The sequence below is a fragment of the Actinia tenebrosa genome, unplaced genomic scaffold (assembly GCF_029948245.1).
Source record: "Actinia tenebrosa isolate PJP-AT-01 unplaced genomic scaffold, QUT_ActTen_1.0 PGA_scaffold5__44_contigs__length_20552954, whole genome shotgun sequence".
Taxonomy (NCBI): Eukaryota; Metazoa; Cnidaria; class Anthozoa; order Actiniaria; family Actiniidae; genus Actinia; species Actinia tenebrosa.
In genome coordinates, this window is record NW_028292582.1 from 10,855,160 (window position 1) to 10,868,313 (window position 13,154).

Consider the following 13,154-nt stretch of genomic DNA (forward strand, 5'->3'; position numbering starts at 1 on the left):
TTCCCGGAAGTCTGATGAATAATTATGCAAATGTGTTTGACAGTTTCGTTTACCACAGGAAACCCACACTTTAAAATATTTTTTGTTGGTTTTCCAAAACTTCGTAGTTTTTTAATGATAGCAAAAGAATGAATAGAATAATATTTATTTTCATTCTATTTTCTTGCTATACTAAATAAAGTTAATGATTTAATATTTATACGAAGTTCATGTCAGTGGGTAGTATTGGGGTTCCTGTGGTATTGTTATTTCAATATGGCGTCGTTGGTTACCAAACAAGAATCACTTTGTACGAGTTTGTAGAAAAGTACTGCAGAAATGTAGCCGTAATGACCGTTTATTCTTTACAAAAGTAAAATATCTATCATTTTTCGTTATGGGTACGAGTGCTAGCAGTAACAATCAAGCAAAAAACCCAAATCCGAGGTCGAAAACGAGTTTTAAACTCCCAGAAGAAAGTCGTCAAATGCTCGAGGAGTGGATGACAAATGTCCCTTTTTCTTTAACTTCATCGCAAAAACAAGTCATCTTTGATGCCGTACATCTACTAGATGTTGAAGCTCCAAAGACGTTGATAAGAAAAGGCGACGATGTCATTGGAATATTCATAGTTTTGTCAGGAAAGATAGAAGTCGTTCACGAAGGACATGTGATTAGAGAAGTACCAAATGGAGACTGTTTTGGCGAAGTGTCTTTGATGTACGGAACAAAATGTACTGCTGATGTAAGAGCTGTGAGCAGGTATTTTAATCTTGGGAATCATTTTGAGTGTGCACATTTTTCTAACCCTACCCTGGTGGGGCACCTTTTGCTACGTCTTCCCTCTCCACCCTCCCCTTTCGAAAATTAGCCAACCTTAGCACACCTCCCCAGAAAATGAGTCATTTTAATTAAAAATATTTCTTAAAGGTGTACTATGAAACATTGTTGCCTTGCAGCTGCAAAAAGAATGAATTTGCTCATAGAGTTATCATTCTGCACTCAACAAATTTTTTGTTGCTGTAAAGAGTCGAGAGAGATTCTACTTTGTGCGACAGTGAAATTGTGTTGTTAAATGAGTGCTGATAAGAGCAACATTTTGTTTGCAACTTGCAATGCAACGATGTTGCGTAACAATTTTTTACAATTTTGTTTTGCTTATCGCCTGCATTTCTTTTTGATTTGCTAGAGCCTCCCTGCTACTATTAAAAGCACAGGAAGCCCGCCAGCTATTTACCTTACCACCAGAGATCACAATACTGGACTGGTTTGTCAAAAGGTAGGGTAGAGGTCTAAAAATACTATAGTTCCCAAAGTAACAGAGTACATAAGGTTTGGGGGGGTGGGGTGGGTAGGGTAAGGAAGATTTAGTATTTGCTTTCTTCTAAAAATGTGTAAAAAAATTTGGTCCCCTCTTCTCATTCCTGGTTACTATAGCAACCTTAAGTGGCACAGGAAGGGAGGGATGCAAATTGTTCCCCCCACCTTTGGTTACCATGGTAATCATGTTTGCTTATAAAGTAGTTATTATTTTCCAGAAAGTATGTGGACACTAGTGGTTTGTTTCCAAAATCTAAACTCAGCCAAGAGATCGCATTGATTACGTTGCAAAAGGTAAATTTGAAAAACTGGATAATGTTAAACTAGCTACAACAGTTTTTCTCACAAACCACACATCATGAGGCATGATTATGAAAATGATAGACAGCAGTGAAATGCCAAATTTGAAATGCAATTTGAACTGGTGGCAGCACATAGTTATGAACATGGTGGTAATTACAGAAAATATCTATTTTTCTGTAATTAATCTCTCATAATTGGATAAATGAGTACGCATATTCTATATGGGGAAATCTCTTTTTATTTTTGGTGAATATAAAAATAAACATTGAATCATATAATAGATTCAGGAAACACAGGGGACGTACCAGTGAGAGCGCTCGCCTCTTACCAATGCGATCCTGCATTCAAGTCCTGGGTGCTCTATGAGGTATGTTAGTAGAGTTGCTTGTTGGTTCTCTCCTGTGCTTCGAGGGTTTCCAAGTTCTCTGGCTTTCCTCCCTTCACAAAAATCAACTTCTAAATTCTAATTGGAATCTAGTGGAAAAAGAGCCACTCTGTGGAATCCACTGTTAATCCCATTATTATTATTATCATTATTAATATTATTTATTATTATTATCATGATATTGTGCAGGCACCAATATTCCAGGGATGGAGGGAAATAACTCTCAAGCAGATTGTTGAGTCACTGAAAGAAAGTAAGTATTTATTTGTTGGAATCCCAGGGCTTCTTTGGAAATCCAATCAGCCTCTGTACTTGAGGCATAGATATTTTCTGGATTTGCACAATAAATTCTGTATGTATCTTATGTATCTTTTTTTTCTGTTTAATGTAGGACCATTAACAATGTACCCTGCCGGCAGCTTAATATACAGTCAGGAAGTCACAGGATGGGAAATATATCTTCTTGTTCATGGAAGGTTAGTCCATTTATTTCCAGTTATCTTTTTATTCTCTCCAACTGATAATCAATTTGGTCTTCCCTTCTATAGAAGATAAAAAATGTTTTCTCAGTTTTCCTACTTTCCTTTCTCTCTCTCTTTCCTTCCTTCATTTTATTTATTCCCTAACTCTTTTTCTTTCTCCTTCAGAGTACAGTTTTCAACCAACAACCAGGACCTTGTGGTTTTTGATGCCAGCGATCAGGGATTTTGCTTTGGCGAGGAAGGTAAATTGGCAGCAAAAGAAAGCCATACAAGAAGCCATACATTTCAATCAATAATATATGGAATTTTTTTTGAAATTTTTTGTGAAATCAACATAAAACTACTTGTTATGAATATTACAATACCAGTTATAGGATAAAAGCTGCAAATTTAGCGTAAAAACGTTTTTCGATCCGCACGATCCAGTGAACCGAAGTCCAGTCCATTCCAGCTATGCTCGGTTCCGGATTTTCCAAAATTAAAAAACCTCTCATAATTCAGAATCTAGAAACATAAATCAAATTTTAGAGGTTGGATATGTTTTTGCAAGACATTGAGATCATTCATACCCTTTCAAAAGCTGAAAATTTGATTTTTTTTTTTTTTTTTTTTGCTATCCAGGATCCAGTCAACCAAAGTCCTGTCCAAATCTAACTCTTTCTATACAATTCCTGATTTTCCAAAATTAAAAATCTCTTAATATCCAGGATAGACCTTCTTAACTTCGTTGTTTGTTCTCACGTTTTCACATTTCAGACCATGTGATGCCACTTTTGAGAGTGGGGGGAGGGGGGGTGCTCCCCTATATTTGCTATATGGGTAGGTGCCGCCAAACAGGGTATGGTTTTCAGAGATTTTACTCTGGAACAGGGTATGTAAAATCTCTTTCACTCTCTGGACCAGGGTATATGAAATCACACACACTCTCTGGAACAGGGTATTTATTTTTGCAAGTACCTGAAAAAGGTTTTTATATACAATCTTTCTCTGGAACAGATTATGAATTTCAGCAATTTTACTCTGGAACAGGGTCAGGGTCAAGGATCTGCAAAGTGTAGTCCCAGAAATTATCCATACCCTCCCCAGCAAGGAATTTGAAATTTCCAATGGGTGGGTTCAGTGAAAGGACAGAGTTTGTATGGAAGAAAATTGGAATTTTCAGTGGTAGCGGGAGGGGGGGTCTTTTAAAAAATTCATCTGTGGGGGAGGTATAGTCAATTCTGGAACTACACAGTTGAGACTATATGCCTGTCACCTGTCTGCTTTGAAACTGTCCACTTTACCTCTAACTACCAATAGACTCACCCAGTACAGCCTTAATATCCTATTTCTCCTGTGTTTGTATCACCTAATATTTTTCATAGCTCCGAGGTAATTTTCACTTTTTTAAAAATCATTCTCTTTCTCCAGGATTTTTTGGAAACACCAAAAGAAGATCCTCTGTAAGGTTGGTATGGTTGTCAATGGTAACCAAGAGAGGGAAAATCAACAGGTAGCCCAAAATAAAAAAAGGTCAATTCCCCAGAGTTTTACTGTGCGGATACTCCAACCGGGGCCACTTTGATAAACTAGCATCAATAACCAATCATATTGCATCATTTAGTTCAATATTTTTAACCAGCCAATCAGATAGCACATCAATATATTAAGAGCATGAGAATGTGATAATCTGATTGGCTAACACTGTTTTCAGTTCAATCTCTGTCTAGTTTACTGTTATCTGATTGGTCAGTTTTATTCAAGTGTTCCTGGTTAGTGTTTTTGCACAGTAACTGGATATTTATTTTTTCCCAGGGCTTTATCTACCTGTCAAATCATTATGCTTGAAGCAAAAAATTTCTATGATGTTCTAAGCGAGGTAAAACTATCTTTTATCTAAATTTTTTATTCTTAGTTTGTCATTCCCTTGAGTATTATTTCTTTCATTATTTTGATTTTTTTACTTGGATTAGGTTTACATAGAAAGAGCAACACAACCCTATTTCTATAATCTCTGGCACTAAACCTTTGATCTTCAAATTTTAATGTTATCCTAAAACAACCTCTGAGCTGATCTAAGTCAGGGCGTGGCTATTAAAGGGTAAATCCATAAAGACCCTTAAATTGAAGAGGAGACTGAACAAACTTTATTCACTTGTAATTACATTGAACTAAGACCCACTGAGGTCATTCTTATCATTTCAGCATCCTGCCGAGAACACTCTTTTCCAGATGATACACCATAAATGGAAAGAGCACATTGAGAAAAGGAACAACGACTTATACAAACAGTATGGAGGTGCCTTGGATCTCGAGGTTAGTTCAACTCTTCCAACCAGTAAATGGCCTAGGAATTAATGTATTACCTGATAAAAGACGGCATATTTTTTATCTTTCAGATTTTAAGGATGGCTCTTAAACAGGTATGCAAGGACAGCTTAGTAAGAAAAAACTATAGGGGGAGGGGTGGGGACTTTGCACCCCTGTTACACCCTCCTCCCCTGGGAATAATTCTGCTTTGTATGGAGGAGCTTCACCCCAGGGGGGTGGACTCCGGGAAAAAAGTACCGGGGATGCTCTTCATAAATTTTCAAAAAGACCCCTAAAAGATACCGGAAGTCTTTTAAAAAGGGCGTGGCTGAATGATTTTTAACCCCTAAGAGAAACCACAGCAAATAATATTAAATTTTATGTAAAAAGCGCCAGGGATAAGCCATATCGATGCGCACTTCTCTCCTTTTCCGACAACCTAAGAGATACCAGAAAATGCTGATTTTCAAAAATTCGCATTTAACACCCTAAAAGATACCAAATTGCAAATTTTTACCCCTAAGAGATACGACGAGCATCCCCGGTACTTTTTTCCCGGAGTCCCCCCGGGAGTTTCACAGCATGTATTTGTATCAAAATCAATTCTATTATCCAAAGAAAGAAATTGCTCACGATTGGATTTTAAAGTGTCTTTCTTTTTCGTCTTTTACAGACAGATTATCTAAAGGGCTGTCCATCTGGCTTTGTATATTCTATTGCGTTATCAACGGTTGTTAAAGAAATCCAAGAAGAACAGGCAATATTGTCACATAAACAATATTCACAAGGTACAACATGCAATACGATGTCACTACTCACAGCATACTATGGGGGGGTGGGGCAGAGTTTCTTACTTTACTGCATATGCATTTTCTCCTTACCCCCACCATGGAGGGAAATTGTAAAAGGACCCCCCTACCCCTAGGAACTTTCAATTTTCTTTCATATAAATTTTGTTAAAAAATTTTCTTCTCTGACCCCCTCCCGTCCAGAATTTCCAATTTCATCCATGGGGGGTATGCATATTTTCTGGACATATACATTAAATTTTAGCTTAATCAGATACATTATAACCACAGGGCCACATGTTAGATAACTTTCTGGGTTAATTGTCACCCTCCTTAAAGTGCTACTACGACGAAAATCGCTCAAACTTGGATTCAGCTGAAACTTCCTAAAAATACTCTTTAAAGGTCCAATAATCACTGTATGAAGCGTTTTCTCGATATTCAGGACGAAAGTATGATATTTTTACGATTATTTTTTGGAGTCTGTGACGTCATACACTCAACATCAAACATTGCTACATATATTTCTTTGTATGTAAATCCTTAATTTATTTTATTCCTATGAAGCCCAAAGGGTGGCTAATGTGCTTATTTCACATTACTTGTGACTATAATTTATATTTTGGGGTGTTTGGGTATTTCTTTCTCCCTTTACTACTGATATTTTGATCATAAACTACAAAGAAATGTATGGAGCGATGTTCGATGTTGAGTGTATGACGTCACAGACTCCAAAAAATAATCATAAAAATATCATACTTTCGTCCTGAATATCGAGAAAACACTTCATACAGTGATTATTGGACCTTTAAAGAGTATTCTTAGGAAGTTTCAGCTGAATCCAAGTTTGAGCGATTTTCGTCGTAGTAGCACTTTAAATAAAGTTTATTGTATTGTATTGTATTGTATTGTATTGTATTGTATTGTATTGTAGTACAAATGTATAGTCTATATTTATTATCATATACCCATTCATATTTAGCAGGCCATTGTGAGTTTTCGCTGTTCCTTGATTTCAGACTCATTAACTCAGGGTTGGTCTAATTTTTTTGATTAGGTAATATAATGTTTGTGTTGCTCAAAGGCAGTGCAATACTTGTTAATGATGAACAAAACACTGAAGAATATTTGGAAGCAAAACAAGTTTTTCGTGAGTTTAAAATGTTTTATTTATTTGTAAATATATATAAAAAATAATATACTTTGATAGTCAGTTTTTTATCCCCAATGTTAGTAGAGCGGATGCAATTGAACCGTGAAATAAAATCAAACTAAATACTAACTAATAGTATCTATTTAGTGACTAATAGTTGCTATCACTCAACCAGAACATTCATCATACAAAGACAAATACACAAGAGACCATTAAACCACAACAAATTTTGTCTTTTGTTTAATAAATGTTCTGGTTGAGTAATAGCAACTATTAGTCACTAAATAGATACTATTAGATTGTAGTATTTATTTCACGGTTTATTTGCATCTGCTCTATTTTATAGACATATATGCTTCTGTCATAAGTCTAGGTTTTGAAGCACAAAAAAAAATTCAAGGGAAAACATTATTTTATTAGTGAACAGAGCATGGTCGCAGAGGCTATGCAAGCACTGCAATTTCTGCAACAAGCTGTATAGCAAAACAGCACTGAAAACAAATGAATTATGATGCAATAATAATAATAATAATAATAATAATAATGGGAGGTTCTTATATAGCGCATTTATACATCTCGATGCGCTTTACGTTTATGACCAGTGGAGGACTTTACAGGCTGCATATTATGATGATGTTTGATGCAAAGCTGCACTTAACAAGGATTGAACAAATGGGAAGTAAAGAGTATGAAGTGAATAAATGACAAATGAAATGGAAAATGAAGAAAAGGGAAATTAACAAGTGCAAAGTGAATGATTGGGAAATGAGCTAGTGGGAAATAAATAAACTAGAGATGAAAAGAGAATAAATGAATGGGATTTTTTCCTTTTTTCTAGGGAAATTGCCATCATCTCCACCAGATGCTTGGATCAAAGCTAATGAGATTTCTGTTGTGGCTTTCTTCCCTAAAACTGCTATCAAAGAAGCTCTCGATGCTTTTCCATATGTGGTTTTGGAATGAAATATAACATGCCAAATGAGGAAAGAATGTTCTTATTACTGCAGTTTGATTTGAGTCAAGCGCAGGGCATGACTCTTGGGTGGGGTGCAAGTCTTGGGTGGGGAACTAGAAGTGCAACTCTCGGAGATGCCACCCATAAATCCTATTACAAGTCCTAAGTGGGGCATGAGTATTTGACGGGGTGCTAGTCTTGGGTGGGAGGATTATAAAATCACCCATATTAAAACTGTAAGCTGTAGATAATATTATAAATAAACATATTTATGTACAATAATCCAACAAAACTAAAAATCTAATTCTTAAAAAATGTGTACCCCAAGTATATTACATTAATTTGTTGGTTGCAAGAATGCGTCATGTAGATAACTATTTCCAGAATGCTTTACAAAAGTTCTTACCTATTTTGATTTTTAGGCCCGTTCCATATGCGAGCCCCACTCAGTTTCAACCTCAGGCAGTTTCAATTTGGTGTGGCAAGCTGTTAAGATTGAATGTACTTGCTACATTATTTGACACTAGAGTACCAGCTTATTCTTACGTCACTCTTTTGCCATACTAAATTTATCAATATTAGGTTTGGCACATGAGTGGTTTAGTGGTTCGGCACATGAGAAGTCTGAGTGGCGTGTGAGACAGGTCCTATTCTCTTTTGAATGATAAAAGACTATCCTCTAATGTCAGAGCTGACAGAAAATGGAAAGGGAACAGCATTGACTGATGCAACCCAGCACCATAACTGGAACCAAACAAACCTTTGACAAAAGGTTTTTTAGAGGTATTGAGTATTGACCAATATTCATAAGTTATTGTGATTTTGATTTTGGTATTGGCCATAGTCGCCATATTTTCTTCCAATGCCATCAATGTAAACCCATACTGGTGACTCAAAATTGCAATAGGTTTTGTATTCCGATTCTCCTATCGCAAGATAATAGACCCCTTCACGGTTCCCTGTGTCATCTTGAAAGGTAGCCGGGCCTTTGCATCGAAGCGAGATGAACGGTGAGCTTGCAATGATAGGGACCTGTGAATAATTGTCCAAGGTGTTAAAAAAGGTCCCTATCATTGTAAGCTCACCATTCGTCTTGATTCGATGCAAAGGCCCGGCTACCTTTCAAGATAGCGCAGGGAACCATGAAGGGGACTATTCTGAGCCAACGATACGATACAGGGTTATATTGATGGCCCTCACTCCCAATCAAACTTATAGGAAAATCATGATACTCTAGTATATTCTTGGTATACACTTAATTGCAAAATCATTGTCTGGTTTAAGACGAACATAGAAACTACGACTGAAAGGTATGCAAGGAAATGACGTAATGACGTGTTAAAAGCTTCCATGCTTTTTGTCAGTGAACAATTTATGAACATTCCACAAGTTGTATCACTAGATACATCTTATTATCAATGATTTTTCAATTGCATGTATACTGAGATTGTGGTTTAGACTCCGACAGCCACCTTAGACGACAGAAAAATAGAAATCTTACTCTATGTATTTAAATTCTTTTTTCAGACGTAAAACTAGACCTTTTTCGAATTCATAAAATGTGGTTGTCTCCCTTGACTTCAGAATTATTTTTAACAGGGTTAGCCTCAAATTTGAGCAGAATATTCACGTGTTCAAGTGAAGGTCCGTAGAATTTGAAGTAATATTTGAAACGCTTGAGAGAGTTCTTCCTTTGATTTCCAAACATCGAAAAGTGAGTTGAAAAAACGAGGCGCAGCTGAGTTTTTTTAACTGACTTTGAGGTGCTTGGAAATCAAAGGAAGAACTCTCTCAAGTGTTTCAAATGACTTCTCAAACTCATGAATATTTCTTGGAGAAAATCAAAGAAAAAGTTTACGAAATTTAATGCAAATTAAGAACACATTTCCAAACCACCGTCACAGTAGTGATTTGCTTTGTTTTCTTCTCATGAAATATTCATGAGTTTTAGAAAGTGTACTCTTTAAGTCGTGCAGTCTTTACTGTTGATATTTGCGAATATTTTGACATCAAGATGATTCTAACCCTGCATAAATGAATCTGTAGTGAAGGAACACAGTGGCTTTTTTACGAACTCGAACAAGGTCCATCCTATTGTTCCTACCATCCAACATGGTTGCCGTCATGTGGTCATACAGACCCTCTATTCTCTAGACATCCTGTTAAACACACGCTTTCGTTTTTGCTTTGTCGGCCCATTTTCCAGTGCTTCTAGGTTAAGGTTACTGTCTGAATTATTTCTTAAATTTCTTTTGATGTTTCTTTCTGGAGTCGACCTCTTTTTTTCTTGTTCTCTAACTTGTGTTTCATTAGTAACCAGTTGACTCTCAAGGGCTTGAAGTCTTTCGTTTAAAGTAACTATAACACTTTGAACCTGAAAGTTAAAACAAAGTTGAACAAGATTTGAACATTTCGTAATCAGACATAAAAATATATTGGAAGTTGTTGTCACTGATTGGAAACAAGTTTGGTGTTTTGAACTAACATAAGTTTGGCATTTCGGTTGTTGGTACAACTTGCACAGTCTAGTGGCGGATCCAGGGGAGGGGTGCGCACCCCTCCCTGGTTAGACTTTATGCCCCTACTTTGAAGATAACCAATACAAAATAATAGAAGATAATATAGGTAAGTTGTAGTGCTTGGGAACGAGGTTATTCCGGGCGAAAGCCCTTGGAATTAAATTCGGAAAAATTAATTTCCAACCTCGCTGGGATTCGAACCCACGACCTTCGGAATTGTACTACCGATGCTCTACCAGCTGAGCTAGAGGTCAGACTGAGAGCAGGCCGGGGTGAAATAGATGTTAGGTCGCGGTAATTATGATGCAAAGATGAGAGTATGTGGACCGCGTGGCACTAATGAAATAGTAGAAGATAATATAGGTAAGTTGTAGTGCTTGGGAACGAGGTTATTCCGGGCAAAAGCACTACAACTTACCTATATTATCTTCTACTATTTCATTAGTGCCATGCGGTCCACATACTCTCATCAATACAAAATAACGTTTTTTCCCTTTGATTCTAAAGGGATGCACCCCTCCCTGAACAAATTCCTGGATCCGCCCCTGCATTCACATAACTTTTGCAATGACAATTTGAACAGCCTACAGATCACCATTGAGGAAGGTTGTAGTTACAAGCAAATCGTCCCAACTAAATAGATTTTCCAATCAATGATAATAACTTTCAAGATATAAGGAATACTTACTTTAATTATTTCTGAGTGTAACACCTGAGCTGTAGGAATTTCCAGTATTTCTTCAGTAGATTTAAAAGTATTTTTGGCTTTCTGTGAGCCCAGCTGATAGCTACAGGGGAAAAAAAAGTAATAGGTAAATTATGCTTTTTGAGAAGTTGGTTTTAGACTATTCGACAGATGTTCCTAATGTGTAGTTCCAGATATCATCCATACCCACCCCACAGAGGAATTTGGAATTTCCGAAGAGTAGGGGGGTCAGAGAAAGAACAAAAATTACAGAGTTTGTATGGAAGAAAATTGGAATTTCCGGGGGGTAGGGGGGTGTCTTAACAAAATTCCTCCATGAGGGGGTATGGATAATTTTTGGAACTACAGAATGGTACCTAGTACATGTCATAGACCCTTCCATCGAAGCAGCTAAATTTGGAGGAAAAAACGAAGGAATTCAAATCTCCTGAGAATTGGAAACCTATTGTTATGTCCTCCAAATTGAGCTGCATTCCAATGTGCTGCAAGGAGTCTGCGAATTATATTCAGTCTTACATTTTTTATTTCTCACCTCTTAATACTAGAACAATCCAATGTATAAATGTCTCTGTAAAATATATGAATGAAAAAAATTGAAATTATTTATGAGTTAAGTAACAATTCCAAATCTGTGACCATTTTTGAAAGCAGTGTTGGGCATAATGTTTTCCCATTTCAGACCAGTGTCATTCCCTAGAGTATCATTTCTTTGTTTAACGGTTGCACACGAGAATACACCTTCTTCACCTTCGATGTAATGTTTTCTCATTTCAGACCATGTGTCATTCCCTAGAGTATCATTTCTTTGTTTAACAGTTGCACACGAGAATACACCTACTTCACCTTGTGCGTAATGTTTTCTCATTTCAGACCATGTGTCATTCCCTAGAGTATCATTTCTTTGTTTAACGGTTACACACGAGAATACACCTACTTCACCTTGTGCGTAATGTTTTCTCATTTCAGACCATGTGTCATTCCCTAGAGTATCATTTCTTTGTTTAATGGTTGCACCTGAGAATACACCTTCACCTTGGATGTAATGTTTTCTCATTTCAGACTGTGTCATTTCCCTAGAGTATCATTTCTTTGTTTAATGGTTGCACATGAGAAGACACATAAATATGGATGCAGCTTGAACTAATGATCTTAATCTCAAGATAATAAACATGGTCTGAAATGGGAAAACATTATGACCAAGAAAAAGTGGTTTTATAACATAAACTGACCAGCGAAGACCACCATTACTATACCAACCTGATCATATCTAACTTCCTTGGTGTAGTTTTATATATTCTTCCTATTTTTGCCTGGCATGCCGTACACTGCAGTGGAATAAATGTGCTGGAAGGGAAAAATAATAGTAAAGTAGGGACCGCTCTATAAAAATAGTTCCGCAAGAAAGAATGGTGATTAGATGGTATCTAAAAGGCTTTGCCTCAAATATAAGCTTAGATAAAGTTGTAGTTTGTAAGCCTTTCTCAAAGTGCTTACCTTCCTAAATCATCTCCTTCGGTGGATATTTCCATCCCATCTTCAGTTGCTATGTGCACACCATGAGTAACAGCTGCAACGAATAAAAACTTAAGATCTCTCGACACGAAGGCAATGCTACAGTAGAAGAAACCATCTTTGTCGACGTAAATTTTTTAAGATTTTGCAATCTTTCTCACCTGATAGCGATACAGTTCTCAAGTTTGGATCAGCACAGACCCAAGCAAAACTATCCCCGAGAATTGAAAGACAGCCAGTACACTGAAAGACTAACGGTAAGGTTTCTTCTGCTTCATTGTCTTCAATTGTTGTTTCTTCTGTCGAATTTGCCGCCATTTTGGCTTCTCAGGCGGAATGCCACAGCAAGCCCAACCTGGACTTTTTCTTATTTTTAAAAGCAAATAAAAACTTACTTGAAATATTAATTTCAGTTGTAAATCAATTATTTTATGAAATGCAAAGACTTGCAAAAGCTAATATTATATTTTTCTAGTAATGTTTGAGTGTTTCAGAAATATTGATTGGGTGTCCTGTGGTTTTTGTGAGGGTCTAAGCCCAGGCTCTTTAATCTAATCATTCTTAGCTTGGATGGTCTTGGATGTCTTTACTTCCAGTCATCACTGATCAGGGCTGCAGCCTCGCCCCATCATAGTGTCAAAGGTAAGATATTCCTCGAGTATAGGTTGCTATCAATAGACGTCACTTCCGGTAATAGCTCTTTTTTGATGGCTTGTAGAATCCTTGAGGTTGTTTTGATCTCTTGTTTTCTGGTTTGATGTCG

At 36.7% G+C, this 13,154-nt stretch overlaps 2 protein-coding genes across 3 annotated transcripts; one reads left to right on the top strand and one right to left on the bottom strand.

Moving 5' to 3' along the window:
- The first annotated feature begins 266 nt into the window (after window positions 1-266).
- On the top strand, window positions 267-7,936 carry LOC116302331 (cAMP-dependent protein kinase type I-beta regulatory subunit). Its single transcript, XM_031711614.2, has 13 exons — window positions 267-741; window positions 1,169-1,258; window positions 1,518-1,593; window positions 2,177-2,240; window positions 2,379-2,463; window positions 2,635-2,711; window positions 3,880-3,916; window positions 4,264-4,327; window positions 4,654-4,764; window positions 4,848-4,871; window positions 5,432-5,546; window positions 6,604-6,696; window positions 7,538-7,936. Exons 1-13 carry the CDS (start codon window positions 377-379, stop codon window positions 7,660-7,662), a joined length of 1,326 nt encoding a protein of 441 aa, XP_031567474.1. The 5' UTR covers window positions 267-376; the 3' UTR covers window positions 7,663-7,936.
- LOC116302333 (protein Mis18-alpha) lies at window positions 7,903-12,712 on the bottom strand. Of its 2 annotated transcripts, XM_031711615.2 has the most exons (7): window positions 12,553-12,712; window positions 12,374-12,446; window positions 12,137-12,223; window positions 11,412-11,447; window positions 10,862-10,961; window positions 9,759-10,028; window positions 7,903-8,140 (listed from the first exon to the last, which is right to left on the bottom strand). In XM_031711615.2, exons 1-6 carry the CDS (start codon window positions 12,707-12,709, stop codon window positions 9,798-9,800), a joined length of 684 nt encoding a protein of 227 aa, XP_031567475.1. In that variant the 5' UTR covers window positions 12,710-12,712; the 3' UTR covers window positions 7,903-8,140; window positions 9,759-9,797. The 2 variants fall into 2 exon arrangements, with proteins under 2 accessions (XP_031567475.1, XP_088893511.1); XM_089037385.1 differs by having other exon boundaries at window positions 7,903-10,028.
- Between the last annotated feature and the right edge of the window lie 442 nt (window positions 12,713-13,154).